General features: G+C 35.2%; 1 protein-coding gene across 1 annotated transcript in view; it reads left to right on the forward strand.

Annotated features, from left to right (window-relative positions):
* LOC134842685 (uncharacterized) overlaps positions 1–11,801 on the forward strand; it is a 101,057-nt gene extending 89,256 nt beyond the window's left edge. Inside the window, exon 7 of the mRNA XM_063859138.1 lies at positions 11,408–11,801. Coding sequence (XP_063715208.1) covers positions 11,408–11,605 — 198 coding nt within the window. The 3' untranslated portion in view covers positions 11,606–11,801. The remainder of the gene's footprint in view (positions 1–11,407) is intronic.
* Positions 11,802–20,446: the final 8,645 nt, after the last annotated feature.

The raw sequence follows: 20,446 nt of genomic DNA on the forward strand, positions 1-20,446 counted from the left end.
ATTGTTGGGGGCAATTTTTATGGTGATCGGCAGGTCTTCTTTGTCTTTATTTTCATTTGTCAAATGATCTGGGGTATTTTTGAGATTTTTATACTTTAGGCTAAATAAAATGGTCGTTCTTTTACTTTAGGCTAATTTAACATATTTGTTTGGGGGATATTTCAGGTCTGAGTTGGGGAAATATTGTTGATCTTTGGTTTATTAGATAAGGGAGGGTTATGATATTATGGTGATATTTATTTTAGTTGTCAAGTTGGAGTGGTTTGCTTATTTTTGACCTGGAGGTCGTAGAGTTATAGTTATAGATATGCCTGGAGTTTAATATTTTTCGTCTAGTTGGTTTGTGTTAAAGTTATAGAAGGTGACGGATTGGATGAATCCTATTGGCTAATTTTGAACTAGAATCGCTGCGTGTTTGTCAGCATGTTATCTTGAAAATTGAAAGTGTAAAATGTTTCAGAGGTGCAAAGATTATTAAATGTAGAATTAAGGTTGTTTTTGAAATTCAACTTTCTTTAATATTTTAGATTGTGGGATGAATACTTTATAATTTTTACGTGGTTGATTTCTAAGTCGTGAAGACTCTCTATGTTCTGATTTGTCGATTTGTTCTTGGGGTATTATTTGTTCTGTCATTTTTCTATTTTTTCTTTCTTTTTGAGATGTATTTTGATCGAGATTTTTTGTATTGTTTTTTGTGGTGTTTGATTTTGTATTTTGATTTCCGAGGTGAATATCATTTTGTTCCTTTGTTATGTTGTCCGTATGTGGGTCATTTTGAATAACTTTTAAACCTGTAAAAGAATATAATTGAGTTAGTTCGCGGAGTGCGTATTCTTTTGGATAATAAGGTAATAGGTTATTTCGGTGTTGAACGATTTCTTTTTTATCTGAGTCGGTGATTTTATATGTGACATCAGTGGGTTTTGCAATTATTTGGTATGGTCCTTTACGAAAGGGTTGTAACTTTTTTGAAATTCCTTTTTGAGTATTAAAATTGGGTATTAAAACAAATGTTCCAATTTTTAAATCGGAGGCTGGTGTAAAGCGTGAATTTATTTGTTCATTAATATTTTGCCTTTGTAACAACTTTTTTGTTACTTTTTGGTAAATTTCATTGTGTTTTTTATCTCTGTTTAAAATCCATTCGGTGTGTGTACCGGAGGCTAATTTAAGAATTTGTGGGTGATGAAAATGATCTTCATCGTGTGTATGTAATGGTAGGTTATAACAAATTGAGTCTTTATTTGGTTGACAATAACCTTGTGCGTTTTTATGAGAGTTTGCTGTAAACATTATTGGTTTGCGTGGCTTTTGGTTAAAAACCATTTCATATGGTGACATTCCTAGAGTTGTCGTAATTTGTGAATTATATGCTAAGGGAAATAATTTTACATCTGCTGACCATTCGGTGTATCTTGTATCATTTCCATTGATGATACATATGAGATATTCTTGTAATGAACGGTTCATACCTTCGACTAAGCCGTTTGTCCAAGGTGCGTGAGATGTACGTGGTTTGTGTTTAATGTTATATAAATGACATAGTGTGATGATTTCATTATTTATGAATTCTGTACCGTTGTCTGTAACTAAAATTTCTGGTAGTCCGAATTTTGCTATCCAGTGTTCATAGAGTGTTGTGTAAGCGTAATAAGCGTTACAATGTGGTACTGGGTTAAGTGCTACATAATGTGTAAATGCGTCAACAATTACCATAATGTAGGAGTTTCCTTCGGATGAGGGTGAAATTGGTCCTTTGGTATCAAATGAGATACGATGATTAAAGTACAAACTTTGTCCTTTAAAATCTTGTTTTTGTGCTATTTGTTTTTGATTTGGGTAAGGTTTATTTAGTTGACATACTATACAGTCATTGCATAGTACTTTTATCCAAATTGGTGCATTTGGGAAATAAAAGTTTTGTACAAAATTTGAATATGTTTTTTCTGATCCAGAGTGTCCTTTAATATTTTGTGTATGTGAAATATTAAAAGCTATAAGAATCATACTTAAAGGGAGACAGGGAACTGTAGATTCATTTAGTTTGTATTCTAGAAGGTCTGTGTTTTCGTTAATTGTTGTATTATTGAATTTTCGAAAATATCGGAGGAGTGTTTTGTTTCCTAGAATAGTTGAATCTGCTTTGATAGGTTTAGTTTTATATTTGTGCCATGATTTCAGTTGTCGAATTACTGGGTCAAGGTTTTGATATTGTTTCAGTGTTGAAATTGTAATTGTTTCTGTTGGGGGGGAGAAAAATGTTTTCAATTTCTAATTTAGATAAGGGTATTGTGTCAAGTGGGTCATGGAGGTCAAAAACTTGATTTATTGTGTATTTTGAATCGTTTGTTTGTGGTCCTGATAAGTTTATTTTATCAGTTAAATTTTCTTTTTCAATTAGTGGAAAATGGTCTTTTTTAGGCGGGTGTTGTTTTATTCTTTTTTGTTGGGTGTTATTTTTTATCCATTGTGAATATGGGATTGGTTTAAAAGTTGATGTTCCAAGTAGATCAACTTCATAGTGATTATTTTGACAATCTAAATAAAGTGGGAAATGTTGTAAAATATTTATTTGTGATTGTTCAACGTCAGTATTTACTGCATATTTGCATTCCAATCGGGGTGATGTTTCATTTTCTGCAAGGTAGAATTTTATGTTTTTGGGTATTTCGACTGTGGTTTTACGTGTAAGTAATTCAGGTGGCGTATTTCGACTTAAGGTGTCTGGTAATGCAAGATTTTTTCCTGCGGTCCAAACTATATGTAAGTTTGGGAATTTCATTAAAATGAGTTGAAATCTATAAACTCGGTGGTTTGGATTAGACTTTTGTGTAAAAAGAAAGATGATTGGTTTATGGTCTGTGAATAGAACTGTGGGATGTTTTGATCCAAGTATCAGAAATTCCTATTCTGTTAGTGTATATATTATGGCTGTACATTCTCTCATTAGAGTTGAGAGTCGTAGCTCTGCTTGAGTGAATAATCGAGAATTTGCTGATATGAGGTTCATTTTATTTGTAGTATTATGTGATTGTAATAATGCTGCGCCGATGCCAAAGTTCGAAGCATCGCACATTGCATAAAATGGTTGATTTGAATCTGGAATTGTGTTTGAAATTTGTTCAGTTAGAAGTTTTTTAATTTCTTCAAATCGTGCTTGATGTTCTGTATTCCATTCAAAATTATTTTGTTGTCTAAGTATGTTATAGAATGGTCGTAGATATAATTGCATTTTATAAACACATTTGCTTAAAAAGTTTAACATTCCAAGGAATTCTTGGATTTTCTTTTTATTTGTTGGTGGTTGGAGTTTTTGAATAGCGTCTATACGTGATTTCAATGGAGTGATTGTTTTTCTTTCTACATTATGTCCTAAGAATTTAACTTTTGTCAAAAAGAAGTGTGATTTATCGGGGGCGGCCTTCAGATTTTCGTTCTGAAGTATTTGGTGATATTGTTCTAAAACATTGAACATTTCCTCTTTTGTCTGTGATTGCATAAAAACATCGTCTAAATAGGTGATTGCATTTTTCTTGAGTATTAGTGGTCGAAAAATTTTGCTCATAAAAGCTGAAAATGCTGCTGGTCCTATGGATATTCCATAGAATAAGCGGTTGAATTCGTATTGTTGGTTTCCAATAACAAATTGTGTTAAGCGTCGTGATTGTTCATCTAATGGCATTTGATTATATGCACTATTCATATCGGCGGTGGTAAAGTATTTTCCGTTTATTTTTGTTAAAATAACTTGTATTGGTTCAATGGGCCAATTACACTTTGATTCATCTATTAGTGAGTTGAGGTATCTAGCATCGAGAACAATTTTTAATGATTCTCCTTTGGCTAGAATGATAACAGGGTTGATAAATGTGTTGCCTTTTGGTTGTTCCTCTTTGTTTACTGGTGATATAATGTTGTATTGTTCTAAAATGTCGAGTAATCTGTTCACTTTATCGTGTAAGTGAATTGGTACTTTACTTGCTCTTTGTTTTTTGAAAACTGCGTCTGGTTTTAATGGGAGATGTAGTGATGAGCTGATTTTGCCAACATCAAATTTGGATGTTGCATAGACTGACGAATATTTAATTAGCTGTTTTGCTAGTTTTTCAAATTCGTCTTGTGTTATTTGTGAATGTTGGAAATTAAACATTGTTAAAAATTTCTGTTGACTCTCTGTGTAGTTACTTATGTTGAATGTAGGTTTGAAATATGGGGTTTTTGTGAAATAATCCGTATTTCTGTTTTCGTTACTTATTATACTATTTATAGATAATTCTTCATTAAGAATTGTGGATTGGCAAATATCTAGTAATTGGAGTATATTATTTACACGATATGCTTTTTCGTGTATTGGTGATATTGTAGCGTTGGTTTCGCAATAGCCTAAAAGTCCTAAAGGTAATGTTACTTTGTAAGGTGTATTGTTGTATACATGTAAGGAAATAATATCTGAATTCGAGTTTTTCAAATATTTTATTGATGAGATTGTGATTTTGAAAAATTTATGAATAGGTTTGAATTCAAAATCTGACATATAAAATTTTTGTTTGTTTTGTTTTTTATCATATTGGTGAACTTGCTTTATTGAAAAATTGTATATGTTTCCTGATAGTGGTTTCAAGTGTTTTCTTTGTTGGTTATATATTGGATAGAATTTTGAAAAGAATGGTGGTTGTTTATTTAATCTTTGAAAAAATGTTAGGGATGTGTCTTTTGTTTTTGTATATTTATCTTTGATTAATATTTTACTATTCAAGATGTTGATTGTTGGTATATATTTAGAGATAAATGGTATTCCAATGATATTGTGTTTAATATCAGTGATATGGAATATTTGTTTAAATGGTTTGGTTAAAATTTTGTTTTGCTCCATTGTTCTTGTGGGGAGAAGAAATAATTGAATTTTTCCGTAGTTTATTATTGTTGATCCTTGTGCTGTTGCTAGTTTGCTGGAGGTTTCAAGAGGTGTTAGCTTTGGGTGTAAGGTTTTTATTTCATTCCATGTGGGAATGTTTATTATATTTGATTCTGCTCCTGAATCAATTAAAAAATCAATTTCAAGATCTGGTGGTTGAAATTCTTTGCTTCTTGGACTTTCTAAAAGAAATGGTATTGTTCAAATTTTTTCTTTGGGTTGTTCTTTTTGTATGTTTTGATAGATGTGATTTGTATTCAAGCATTTTGTTTTTTCGTTCTCATTGGGTTGATTTGTAGTGTTAATTTCATTAGTTTTTTGTGTCGTCGGTGTGGAATGGACGGGTTCAATATAATAATTGTGAAGGAGTTCTGATTGATTCTCATATATGTGTGATGAAAAAGGTTGTTCATATATAACAGGTTCATAGTCATTTTCGACTTTTATCATATTGATGGAGAGAGTGTTTTCTGCATCGCTTTCTGAATCTGATGATCCACAGTTTATTTGATTGAGTTGTAACGTATCAGTTACTGTGTCATCAATACCTGGAGGGTCTGATGTTGTTTCTGGATTAGATTGTACTTGATTAATATGTCTTTGATGTTTAGGTGTACTACTTCTGTGGCGATTATTAGAGTTATTATAGTTATTATTATTCCGGTGTGGTGATTGGGAATAATTTCTATAACGATTATTATAACTTGAATGTCGATTTTGTGAATTATTTCGCGATCTGTTTTGGTAATTATTGTTTGGTCTGTTATAGTTTGATCTATTATATGAGTTATTCCTTGATTGATTGTTCGGGTAATTCTGGTTTCGGTTGTTTGAATAACTTCTATTCCGATTATTGGAGTAGTTTCTATTCCTATTGTATGATGAATTTCGTGATTGATTGTTTGGGTAGTAATTATTTCTTGATTGGGAATTAGATCTAGAAACAAATCGTTGTGTATTTGAATTTGATCTGGAATAGTTATTTCGACTATTTGGTCTATTGTAGTGATTTTGTGATGAATTTTGCGTGTTTCTTCGTTCTGGTGATCTTCCTCTATAACTTGAGTTCAATGGTGATTGATTTCTTGTATAATTTGTATTGTTCGGGAGTGGTTTTCCTGAACTGTTGTTGCTGTAGACTGTTTTGTTCGGTAGATTTTGATCTTTTTTCATGTATTGGTAGAATGATTTATTTGGTTCTTTATATTTTTGAGGTTTATTTTGATTGTCTTGCTGTTTTTGTCTACATTCAGAAATACTATGTCCGTATCGTCGGCAATAATTACACCATTTTTTGAAAGATGGTTTGCCTTTAAAGTTTGGGTGTTTTTCGTAAATATTGAGTATTTCAGTGATTTTTTCAACGAGATCTGTATCTGATTCCTGTATATTGTTTATATTTGTGGAAGCTGTTTCAATTCTGTTAACGTATTGTAATTTCAGATTTTCCGTTTCTTCGAGTTTCATTGTGATTTCTGCTTGTTCTAGTTTGTCTACTAGTTTTCGAAAATCTAAATCGGGTTCTCAAATTGACGAAGGATGGGATGCTCTCTTTTTTATTGCTATTTTTCTTAATTGTGGTGTTAAGGTCATCATTAAGATTTCTGTCATCTTTGTGTTTTAATAGTCATGTGTATTTAATGAATATGCTTTTCGAACTAGTGTTTCGATTCGTACTGCTAATTGCTCGATGGTTTCGTTTGGTAATCTGCGAATTTCATTACATAAAACTCTTTGTTGTTGTTTGTTTCTTTCGGAGTCAAACATTTTTGAAAATTCTTGTGTAAACCTTTTCCAATTTGATTTTATTTCTATAGGCAATACTGAAAACCATTTTTGGGCTGCGCCATCTAGAGTTGTTTGTATTAACGCTGTGCGTCGATGTATCCAGTTTTGATGTAGTGGCGTATTAATTGGTTCAGGTCCTATATTTAAAATCAAATTTGCTGTGACTGCATTTAAATAGTCTTCTACAGAATATTCAGGGTCTGTTCCTGTGAATAACATTAAAGGTTTATTTGATGTTATTGATGATCCACCCATAAGGTATGGATTCATCGTCATTTGTAATGATTCTGCTGCATTTGGCATTTGAGAAAAATTTGAAAGTTGATTTCTTGTTATTTCGTGTTGTTGAAGATAATATGGGAGTGGTATTTCATTTTGCATTTGTGCTGGTTGGTACGAGTTTGCAATCATTGGGTTTTGTTGCTGAATTGGTTGAAAAGATTGTGTATTAATTGGGTTTTGTTGTTGAATTGGTTGTTGGTTTTGTGTATCTATTGGTTGTGGAGAAAAAATTCTATTATATGTATGTGGTTTCTGTATTCCTTGTCCACGATATTCTTGATTATAGGGTGTAAATATATCTGGTTGTAAGAAATCATCATCTGAGGATAAGTAATCCATTTGATAAGATGTTTGTTTTTTATTTTTATATTGTTGAAAAAATGGATAGTTTTCACTACGATCCTGTGGAGGATGTAAATTTGTTTGGAAATTTACTGAATTAGGTGGTGCCATTGGGTTATCCCAGTTTCGAGATCTTGTATAATTACTAAAATTTTTTCGTGGTTGATAATTTGTTTTTGATGGATGTGTGTAATTATAATTATGGTCTGCAAAGTTGTTTCTAGTGAACGTTTTGCGTGTTTTTGGCCGTATTGTCATGGGTCTGTATGTTTGGTAATCCATGTGTGAATTTTTTGGGGCAACCGAAGGTTTAACGGTTGATTGTAATGTTACCTGTGTTTGTGAAGGATTTGTATTTCTTGGTGTTGTTAAGTTTGGACGTATTGGTGAAATACTTTGTTGTGTAGTTGTTGTGTGTACGATTTCTTCATTTATGAAGTGTGATGGTGTCTGGATATCTTGTTGAGTAAGATTCCTAGTTCCATTGAGGTTTTCATTGTGTATGACTGTAGAGTTTAAACTGTTATTTTGCATATCGGGTAAAAATGTATTATAGTTTAATGGTGTTGCATCAATTGTTAATGGTATTACTCGTACATAATCTCTTACATAAGATATCGTACTTATTGCTTGACTTGAGATTGATTGTGGGAAGTTTATGGATGCGGGATGAGACCATTCGGGGTCCCAAACATAGTCTGATTGTTCTGTAATGGCAGTATCATCGTTTGAGTTTTGGGGTCTAAAATTTTTTCTTGCTTGTGAAATTAAATCAATATTATGTGTGAAATAATCTATTATGAACCATGCCAAGATTTTTTGTAAGTCGTGTTTTGTATGTTGTGAAACTTCATCTTTCGTGAAATTTTCTTTAATTATATTTAGAAAACTAGAGAGTAGTGTGATTTCATGTCGTACTCTTATATGTTTAGATGTTTCTGTCGGTGAGACATTTGGTATCTGGATTTCGTTTTCTAATATCGAGATATAACTATATATTATCGCAAAAACTTCATTGGTGAATATGGAGTTTGCTCTTTGTGAGTTATGATATTGGATGCTTTTTATATATTCTGAGAATACTTTTGAGAATTCTAAATCAAGGTCGTCTGTTTGAATTATATATTTACTGTGATTCTGGTTTGGTGAGCTGAATTCTATGGAGTAGATTCCGTATTGTTGTGTTAGGTTACATATATCTTTTAGATAGTGATCGATAATTTGTCTTTTGATTTTTACATCTGGGAACTCTGTTTTACATGGACTGATTCCGGGTTCAAACAAATTTAAGAGAAAATTTTTGCAGAATATATGCTGTCCTCTATCAGTGGTTGCATCTACGATAAAGGGGAAAATATCATCATCATCTGGACTTTCTTCACCTGGGGTGTGCGTTGAGCTCATTTTTTCGTTCGATGACTGTTAATATGTAATTATCAATGTGTCTAATTGGTTGATTCCAATTGTATAAATGTACTGGTTTGTGTTTATACTGCTTTTTTATTCTTCTTTTTCCTCTTTTTGATGAATTTGAAGTTGTTTCTGAGTCAGAGAAATATAATTGATCGTGAATTGGGCAATTTTTATCTATTGATTCTTTTAGTTTATAAAGTTCGTCTAAACTGTTGGTTTCTGATTCTGAAAATGCGTTTCGATTTTTTGAAAATCTTTTTCGTGTTATTTGTCTTTGTTTAGTTATTATTTTTCTCTTGAATGTTTGTCGTTTTGTTCTAATGTATCTAACTGTTTGTGTATGAGGTGTGATTACAAGGTCGTATTTTTTATTATCTATTTCACAATTGTGTAAAACGATTGTTTGTTTATTTCCTAGGTTTTTAAATGACATAAGGTTTAGGATGACGGATGCAAAAGGTTGTTAAATGATTTCTATTTGCTTAAACTGTTAGTCCTTACGATTTTTTTGTTAGCCTAACCTGGGTCTATTTGTTCAGGGTTGGGGAGAAAAGTATATCGATTCCGAAGAATGATTTTATACTTTCTCGTGGATAGTATAAGCTAAGGTGTTAACTTACTTAATCTTACTTAAGGGTAGTGATTGTGTTCAGGGTTGGAGAATAGTAAATCGATCCACAAGGTTCAGGTATAATTAGAACGCGAGTAGTTCGTTAGATACTATTTTAAACTTACTAAGTTTAAGATTTATCCTGGGTCTGGTAAGAGGGGGGATCAAGTGAAGGATGAATAACCGAAGTTCTTCACTGTTTATTCTAATTTGAATGATTAGTTTTGTTCAAAAATTTCTATTAGTCCTGGGTTTTTAGAAAGGGTTGGATAGTGAATCGACGTTTGAGGTCGTTAGACACTAGTTAAGTGGGTGGGGGAGAACAAAGTTGTTCTTTTTGATCCAAGGATAGGCCTTGATGATCAAGTTTTAAATTTAATTAAATAGAAAATGATTTAAGATCCAAGGATAAGCCTTGATGATCTGATTTTAAAATTAAGTGAATTTAAGTTTAAAATGTTTTAAATTTGTGTAAAGAATAGATTTAGTGTTTTTATGATATTAGTGAGCTTATGAATGCTGTTATGTTTAGGCGATGAAGCTGGAACAACATGATGATTTATAATTACTAACCGTTTATTGTCATGCTACTAATTTTTATTTTGATTTTTCAATAAATATTTTTCAAACATGTTTTGTATATTACTGCAGAATTTAGGAAAACGATCTGAGATTTTTTTATCAATCGTTATTGTATACTAATAATTTTGTTTAGCGCCTGAAATGATTTTGAAGATTGACTTCAAAATTTTATGTTTGCAAATGAAAATCTAAATTCATTGCTATTAGTATTCTAAATACAAAAGTTTGTTCTGGCTTTTGCCGAACTATCATATAACTATATGGTAAGTTTCTGCTTTGTCGTATGTCGTCTCTGGTTCGAGGTCTTCTTCCAATTCCGGGTAGTTCTGTTATCGTTCGGAATATTGGCTCTGATCTATTGATTCGTAGAGACATTTCGATTAAATTATTGTCGTATAACATTTTGTAAATGTTTTGTCTAAATTCTAATCTGTTATTGGTTAATTCTAAGCTATTAAGGTCTTGTTCGAGACTTATGGTCGCACCAGATGAGTTAGGACCGATGGGTATAACTCATAGAGTAATTTCGGATAGGGTACACCGTCTGCTCGTCACTCTATCTTATTTTCGGCCGGATAGGTTCGTGCAACTTCTTAGTCTAATACCGATCCTAATCTTACTCTTATACTGTCTAGTCTCAGGTTGTTTAACTAGTCTCTGCTAGGCTCAATAGATCTAGGGTATACTGGTTTATTGCGGCTGCTGAAGTACTCGGGAGAGTTCAACTAATTTCTAAGTTAAATTCAAATCTCTCTGGTGCTGAAATTACAAGTAATTTCAGCACTTACAAATAAGTGGATTGTTAGTTAGATGGATCATGATTGGTTAATATTAAATACTTTACATTGGTAAAATATCTAATTTATCCAATCATAAAATGTAGTTTAGATCAGGTTCCATTACGGCATTCATTTTTATCCATTAAGCAAATGTATAATAAATTTGATAGGGGCCTGCTTCAAATTTTTTTTGTTCTAATCCGTACAAAAGCTGCATTTTTGAATTTTTATCTCTGCGTTTTTGAAAATTGGCAGACATGGAACTTCTTAAAACTTAGATTATACTTGACGTAAAAGAGTAGCAGGAAAACTCAACAACTAAATTGGATAAAATCGAAAAAATCAACATCTTATTTGCCTCTAGTCAAATCTATTTTCGATTCTCCTGCTATTTTGAAAGGTACTTATATCAAATATAGCCTACACATTTTATTCCATAGTCCAATTTATATTCTGCTCTAGGCCCCAGAACTTTTTAACTTTTCAATCTAGGAGAAAAAATATAAAAGAAAAATGATAAACAAGAGAGATTGCTCATATGTTGAAATATAATGGAAAAAACAACATTTTTTTTACCGTGAACTCATTTGGAAATTGGAAGCGCTTGGCTTTTATTTAATGACAGCCAAAAAAATTGATAAACTTTTCTGTTAGTTTTCCATGACGTAATTAGTGCGTATTTTTATCAAACAGAAACCGGAACAGAAAATCAGCCTGGAAGCACTGGGGCATTTCTTCATCCAGTATACATCACAGGAACAAGACCGCGAATTTTACCGACAAGTGGTCAACATGATTGACCCGGAGAGAGATCTTGACGCGCCAAAGCGATTTGGTCAAAACGACTTGAAACCAGAGAACTCAGGAGAAAATAATTCAGAAGAAAAGTGAAAAGAATGAGTTATTCCTAATGGATATGAGTAATTTCTAATTGTTCGCGGACAATGGATTTAAACAAAAAACGATCCTATTTCAGTTATTTGAAGCTTAGACTAGCCTGCTTGAATCGTAGAGTGACGCTCTGAATGTCATGTTTAATTTGAGTGTCATGAAACTGTTGATCGTTTGAAATAGTTCAGCGTATTTAAAGCACGATTAAAATCAATTTTTTATAGAAAAATTTAGCATGCTTTTCGAAAGGTCTATTTCGAGATTTCTCGAGATTTCTTTAGAAAAGCATCTGAGACCAAATTAACATCCTCCCCCCCCCCCCCCCAAGCCCGGTTTAGAAGGAGGATGTTAACTTGGTTCTCAGTTCGAAACTTAGAGCATTTTACATGTGCGGTGCTACGCAATTTTTTTTTAATTTGTGCGCTGGACGTGAGAAGGGATCTTTGAGGGTAGGATGCTAATTTGATGATCCTACTGGGGACATTTCATGCCAATAACCTACGCAAAAATAATGAAAATCTGAACCTAGAATTTGATGCAAAAAAAACTAAAACGAAAAAAAGTACGATTGGGTAACTTCGCCATCAAAGATTTTGATTTTGCTGCAATACTGCGCAAGTATTAACCTTGGTTGTTTATATTATGTAAATATGTATAACATAATATATTTGAATCAAGGTCACCGTAGAACATATTTATTACGCAGCTGAAATATTCTAGCATGGACCTGGCTGTTATAAAAGACTAAGTCCATAGATCAGTTAGGCTCATTCTGATCAGTACATTGTTTTACACATCAGCGAGTTCCTCAGGCTTAAACATAGTTAGCAGGATTCTAAGCACAAGACAATCGCACGAAATTGGAGATAAAAATATTGTAGGTATCATCAAAATCAAATCCGCCTTGGCAGTTTAAGATCTGGTTGGAACAAATTTTGATGGCAGTAACAGTGAAAGATAACTTCAACACCGAATTGCATTTAGCGGACCCAAGGAAACTGCTGAGCGACCCACCGCCGATACCGAAGATCCCAAGGAAGGGCGAGCATGCTAGGGAAATAGAGGCCAGTGTACTGAGAGATAATGAGAGCTGACGTCCTTCAAGATAATGAAAAAAAGCTAGAGGCTGAAAAAAGGTCACAACACCTAAAACATCGAGGTGCAGAAAACAGTTAGCGCCTTGACAGTTTTTGACAACCTCGGATGTCGAGGTACAAAAAGTGAGTTTAAAGATATTTTGATGGTGGTCAGGTGCTCTTTCCAAAAAATAAAAAACGTAAATTACGAAAGGCAATAACAATTCACACGTAAAAAAGAAAAAAGTGAGACTCTTAAAGCATTTCTCGCAGCACTAAACGCAGAAGAAGCCAGTACAAACTCGTAGCCTTGGAAGATGAATAAGATTGGGATTTGTTTTAAATCAAGATTGCGGAATTCGACGCTTCAAGACACCCTTGCTTTGGAATACTCAAACCGGAAGAGGTGTTGAAAAAGGCCATCAAATTTGAACATAAGTAACAAAACGACATTATGTTCCAGAAAAAAAAAACGCAGCGGAGACTGCAAAGGCACGAACAAAATCTAGCTCAAGAATTAAAACCAAACAGGAAACAAAAAAAGCAGACATTACTCGATGGAGGAACCAGCATGCGTACAAAAGCTCTCAAACAAGAAAAAAGCTTTTAGAAAAATTCACAAATCAAAACTGCAAAAACTGCCATTTATTAGAGGTGGTCGATCCTTCTCAGATTGAAACTTGAAAGCTTGCCCAGCAAAAACTGCAAAAACTTATTTATATTGCAAAAATGTGCAGGTCGAAGCAAGTCAACGAGATAGAAGAAGATTTGATTCTAGTCTTGAAAATGATTCCCCCCCCCCACTAAACGCAGAAGAAGCCAGTACAAACTCGTAGCCTTGGAAGATGATTAAGATTGGGATTTGTTTTAAATCAAGATTGCGGAATTCGACGCTTCAAGACACCCTTGCTTTGGAATACTCAAACCGGAAGAGGTGTTGAAAAAGGCCATCAAATTTGAACATAAGTAACAAAACGACATTGTGTTCCAGAAAAAAAAAACGCAGCGGAGACTGCAAAGGCACGAACAAAATCTAGCTCAAGAATTAAAACCAAACAGGAAACAAAAAAAGCAGACATTACTCGATGGAGGAACCAGCATGCGTACAAAAGCTCTCAAACAAGAAAAAAGCTTTTAGAAAAATTCACAAATCAAAACAGCAAAAACTGCCATTTATTAGAGGTGGTCGATCCTTCTCAGATTGAAACTTGAAAGCTTGCCCAGCAAAAACTGCAAAAACTTATTTATATTGCAAAAATGTGCAGGTCGAAGCAAGTCAACGAGATAGAAGAAGATTTGATTCTAGTCTTGAAAATGATTCCCCCCCCACTAAACGCAGAAGAAGCTAGTACAAACTCGTAGCCTTGGAAGATGATTAAGATTGGGATTTGTTTTAAATCAAGGTTGCGGAATTCGACGCTTCAAGACACCCTTGCTTTGGAATACTCAAACCGGAAGAGGTGTTGAAAAAGGCCATCAAATTTGAACATAAGTAACAAAACGACATTGTGTTCCAGAAAAAAAAACGCAGCGGAGACTGCAAAGGCACGAAAAAAATCTAGCTCAAGAATTAAAACCAAACAGGAAACAAAAAAAGCAGATATTACTCGATGGAGGAACCAGCATGCGTACAAAAGCTCTCAAACAAGAAAAAAGCTTTTAGAAAATTCACAAATCAAAACAGCAAAAACTGCCATTTATTAGAGGTGGTCGATCCTTCTCAGATTGAAACTTGGAAGCTTGCCCAGCAAAAACTGCAAAAACTTATTTATATTGCAAAAATGTGCAGGTCGCAGCAAGTCAACGAGATAGAAGAAGATTTGATTCTAGTCTTGAAAATGAATATATGTCCTTTCAGTAGGGCTCTTTCTGATCAGTACTTTGTTTTACACATCAGCAAGTTCCTCAGGATTAAACATAGTTACCAGGATGCTAAGCACAAGATAATAGCTCCAAAAGAGGGATACAAATTTTGTGGGTATCATCAAAATCATATCCGCCTTGGCAGGGTAATATCCGGTTGGGCAGTAACAGTGAAAGAAAACTTCAACACCAAATTGCATTCAGCTGACCCAAGGAAACTGCTGAGCGACCAACGCCAAGACTGAAGATCCCAGTGTACTGAGAGATAACGTAATGAGAGTTGACGTCCTTCAAGATAATGAAAAAAAGCTAGAGGCTGAAAAACGGTCACAACATCTAAAACAACGAGGTGCAGAAAACAGTTAGCGCCTTGACAGTTTTTGACAACCTCAGATGGGGAAGTATCAAAAGGGAGTTTAAAGATAATTAGTTATTGGTCAAGTGCTCTTTCCAAAAAAAAACAAAAAAACGTAAATTACGAAAGGTAATAACAAATCACACGTGGAAAAGAACAATGTGAGACTCTTAAAGCATTTCTCGCAGCACTAAATGCAGAAGAAGCCTGAAGGAGTTGGTGGCCTTGGAAGATTAACTAGATTGGGATTTGTTTATATCAAGAATGCAGAATTCGACGCTTCAAGACATTATTACTTTGCAATACTCAAACCGGAAGAGGTGTAGAAAAAGGCCATCAAATTGGAACATAAGTAACAAAACGACACTTGTGTTCGAGAAAAAAACAGAGCAGAGAACGCAAAGGCACGAAAAAAATTTAGCTCAGAAATTAAAACCAAACAGGAAACAAAAAAAGCTGACAATACTCGAATGGATTAATCAGTAGGCTTACAAACACCTCTCAACCAAGAAGAAAAGCTTTTATAAAAGTTCACGAACCAAATTAGCAAAAACTGCCTTTTAAAAGACGTGATCGATCCTTCTCAGATTGATACTTGGAAGGATGCCCAATAAAAAAACTTATTCATATTGCAAAAATGTGCAGGTCGCAGCAAGTCAACGAGACAGTAGAAGGTTCGATTCTTGTCTTGAAAATTAATATATATCATATCCGTTCAGTAGGGCTCTTTCTGATCAGTACATTGTTTTACTTATCAGCGAGTTCTTCAGGCGATCACATAGTCAGCAGGATTCTAAGTAGAAGACAATCGCTCGAAATTGGAGATACAAGTATTGTGTGTATCATCAAAATCAGATCCGCCTTGGCAGGTTAAGATCTGGTTGGAACAACCTTTGACGACAATAAACGTTGAAGAAAACTTCCCCACCGAGTTGCGATCAGCGGTCCAAGCAAAGTGCCGAAAGACTCACCGCCGAGACCAGAGATCTCAAGGAACGGTGAGGACGCTACGGAAAAACAGGCAAGGCTACTGAGAGACAACGTAGAGAGATATGAAAAAAAGCTAAAGGCTGAAAAACGGACACAGCTTCTACTACAACGAGGTGCAGAAAACATTAGGGCGTTGACAATTTTCGACAAACTCAGATGTGGAGGTGTCGAAAGGAAATTTAAAGATATTGTGATAATGATCAAGTGCTTCTTTCAAAAAAAGTAAAAACGTGACTCACGAAAGGTAAAAACAATTCACGCGTTATGAAGATAAAAGTGAGACTCTGAAAGCATTTTACGCAGCATTAAATGAAGAACCAGCCAGGTACGAACTGGTAAACCAACCTTGGAAGATAAATTAGGTTGAGATTTTTTGTATCAAGAATGCAGAGCTCGACATTTCAAGAAAGACACACTTGCTTTGAAAACACTCACACCGAAAAAGGTATTGAAATTGCTTTGGAAACACTCACACCGGAAGAAGTATTGAAAAGGGCCATAAAGTTTGTACATAAATCCCGAAACGACACTTGTATTTTCGAAAAAAAAACGCAGCTGAAACTGCAGAGGCACGAAAAAAATCTAGCTCAGGAATTAAAACCAAACAGGAACTAAAAGTGACAGACACTACTTGAATGGAGAAACCAGTAGGCGTGCAAACAGCTCCAAAATGAGAAATATGCCATATAGAAAAGTGCAATATAATGGACGTGGTCGTTCCTTCTCAGATTGACTCATGAAATTTTGCCCAGCAAAAACGGCAAAAATTTATTCGTGCTGCAAAAATTAGCCGCTCGCAGCAAGTCAACGAGACAGTAGAAGGTTTGATTCTGGTCTTGAAAATGAGTATATAACCGTTCAGCAGGGCCTTTTTCTGATCAGTAAAATTGTTTTACACATCTGCGAGTTCTTCAGGCGATCACATAGTTAGCAGTGTTCTAAGCAGAAGACAATCGCTCGAAAATGGGGATTTAAGTAATGTGGGTATCTTCAAAATCAGATCCGCTTTGGAAGTTTAAGATCTGGTTGGAACAATTTTTGACGGCAGTAACTTGTGCTGAAAAACCCACCACCGAGACCGGAGATCCCAAGGAACAGCAAAGAAGCTAGGGAAAACAGGCAAGGCTACTGAGAGACAACGTAGGGAGAGTAGACGCCCTGCAAGATAAGAAAGTAAAAGGAGGCTGAAAACCTGACACCATATCTACTACAACGATGTGCAGAAAACAATAGGGCGTTGACAATTTTCGACAAACTCAGATCTGGAGGTATCCAAAGGGAGTTTCAAGATATTGTGAGAATGTTCAAGTGCTCTTTTCAAAAAAGTATAAATTGTGACCTATGAAAGGTAAGAACAATTCACGCCTAATAAAGATGAAAGTGAGACTCTGGAAGCATTTCACGCAGCACTAAATGCAGAACCAGCCAGGTACGAACTGGTAACCCTACCGTGAATTAGGTTAAGATTTTTTTATCAATAAGGCTGAAAACGACATATCAAGACACACTTGCTTTGGAAACACTCACACCGAAAGAAGTCTTGAAAAGGGCATTTTAGGATCTGCTCGGAACAATCCTTGCCGGTAGTAACATTGAAAGAAAAATTCCACACCGAGTTGCATTCAGCGGACCCAAACAAAGTGCTGAAAGACCCACCGTCGAGACCGGAGAACCCAAGGAACGGCGAGAATGCTGGGGAAAAACAGGCAAGGCTACTGAGAGAAAACGTAGGGAGAGTAGACGTCCTGCAAGAGAATGAAAAAAAACTATAGGCTGAAAAACGGACCCAGAACGGACCCACATCGAGGGGCAGAAAACATAAGGGCGTTGAAAATTTTCGACAGACTCTGATGGGAGGTATCGAAAGGTAGTTTAAAGATATTGTGATAATGGTCAAGTGCTTCTTTCAAAAAAGTAAAAAGCGTGACTCACAAAAAGTAATAAAAGTTCACAAGTAAAAAAGAACAAAGTGAGACTCTCAAAGCACTTCTCGCAGCACTAAATGCAGAAAAAGCCAGTGCAATTTGGTAACCCAACCATGGAAGATAAATTAGGTTGAGATGTTTTATATCAAGAATGCGGAACTCGACATTTCAAGACACACTTGCTTTGGAAACACTGAAACCGGAAGACGTATTGAAATTGCTTTGGAAACACTCACACCGGAGAGACATTGAAAAGGGCCAGAAAATTTGTACATGAAAAACGAAACAACACTTGTATCTTCGAAAAAAAGGCGGCTGAAACTGCAGAGGCACGAATAAAATCTAGCTCAGGAATTAAAACCAAATAGGAACCAAAAGTGGCAGACACTATTTGAATGGAGGAACCAGTAGGCATACAATGGGCTCTTAAACAAGAAACAGACCATATAGGAAAAAAGCCATATAATGGACGTGGTCCTTCCTTCTCAGATTGACTCTTGAAATTTTGCCCGGCAAAAACTGCAAAAAATTATTCATGCTGCAAAAATTAGCCGCTCGCAGCAAGTCAACGAGACAGTAGAAGAAATGATTCTGGTCTTGAAAATGAGTATATATCCGTTCAGCAGGGCCTTTTCTGATCAGTACATTGTTTTACACATCTGCGAGTTCTTCAGGCGATCACATAGTTAGCATTATTCTAAGCAGAAGACAATCTTTTGAAAATGGGGATATATTAATGTGGGTATCTTCAAAATCAGATCCGCTTTGGAAGTTTAAAATCTGGTTGGAACAATTTTTGACGGCAGTAACTTGTGCTGAAAAACCCACCACCGAGACCGGAGATCCCAAGGAACAGCGAAGAAGCTAGGGAAAAACAGGCAAGGCTTCTGAGAGACAACGTAGGGAAATTATTCAATTTGTAAAAATGCGCTGATCGCAGCAAGTCAACGAGACAGTGGAAGGTTGTCATTGTCTTAAAAATGAATAAATATCCGTTCAGAGGGGCTCCTTCTGATCAATACATGTTTTACACAACAGCGAGTTCATCAGGCGATCACATAATTAGCAGGATTCTAAGCAGAAGACAATAGCTCGAAATTGGGGATACAAATTTTGTGGGTATCATCAAAATCAGATCCACCTTGGCAGTTTTATTTTTGGTTGGAACAATCTTTGACGGCAGTAACAGTGAAAGAAAACTTCCACACCGAGTTACGTTCAGCGGACCCAAACAAAGTGCTGAAAGACCCACCGCCGAGACCAGAGTTCCCAAGGAACGGCGAAGATGCTAGGGAAAAACAGGCAAGGCTACTGAGAGACAACTCAGAGAGAGTATACGTCCCCTGCAAGATATTGAAAAACAGCTAGAGGCTGTAAAAAACGAGGTGCAGAAAACATTAGGGCATTGGCAAATTTCGACAAACTCAGATGTGGAGGTATCTAAAGGGAGATTCAGGATATTGTGATAATGGTCAAGTGCTTCTTTCAAAAAAAAGCGTGACTCACGAAAGGTAATAGTAATTCAGGCGTAATAGAGATGAGAGTGAGACTATTAGTGCGTTTCTCGAAGCACTTAATGCAGAACCAGCCGGGTAAGAAATGGTAACAGAACCTTGGAAGATGAATTATGTTGAGGTTTTTTTATGTCAAGAATACAGAACTCGACATTTCAAAACAAACTTGCTTTGGAAACACTAACACCGGAAGAGGTATTAAAAAGGGCCATAAAATATGAACATAAATAACAAAACGAAACTTGTATTTTTGAAAAAAATGCAACGGAAACTGCAGAGGCACCAACAAAATCTAGCTCAGGAATTAAAACCAAATAGGAACTAAAAGTGGCAGACACTACTTGAATGGAGGAACCAGTAGGCGTTCAAAGAGCTCTCAATTAAATAACAAGCCATCTAGAAAAATGCCCTTTAATGGACGTGGTCGTTCCTTCTCAGATTGACTTTTGAAAGTTTGCCCAGCAAAAAAACTGCAAAAACTTATTCATATTGCAAAAATGTGCAGGTCGAAGCAAGTCAACGAGATAGTAGAAGGTTTGATTCTCGTCTTGAAAATAATTTTATTTATCCATTCAGTAGGGCTGTTTCTGATCAGTACATTGATTTACACATCAGCAACTTCCTCGGGCTTAAACATATTTAGCAGGATTCTAAGCACAAGACAAACCAACGAAATTGGGGATACAATATTGTAGGTATCATCAAAATCAGATCCGCCTTGGCAGGGTAAGATCTGGTTGGAACAAATATTGACGATAGTAACAGTGAAAGAACACTTCAACACCGAATTGCATTTAGCGGAACAAAACAAACTGCTGAGAGACCCACCAACGAGATCAGAGATCCCAAGGAACGGCGAGGATGCTATAGAAAAACAGGCAAGGCTACTGAGAGACAACGTAGAGAGAACAGACATCCTGTAAGATAATGAAAAAAAAGCTTGAGCCTGAAAAACGGACCCAGAATTTACTACAACGAGGTGCAGAAAACATTAGGGCGTTGACAATTTTTGACAAACTCGGATGTGGAGGTGTCGAAAGGGAGTTTAAAGATATTGTGATAATGGCCAAGTGCTTCTTTCAAAAAAGTAAAAAGCGTGACTCACAAAATGTAATAAA

Source organism: Symsagittifera roscoffensis, chromosome 3 (assembly GCF_963678635.1).
Source record: "Symsagittifera roscoffensis chromosome 3, txSymRosc1.1, whole genome shotgun sequence".
Classification (NCBI taxonomy): domain Eukaryota; kingdom Metazoa; phylum Xenacoelomorpha; order Acoela; family Convolutidae; genus Symsagittifera; species Symsagittifera roscoffensis.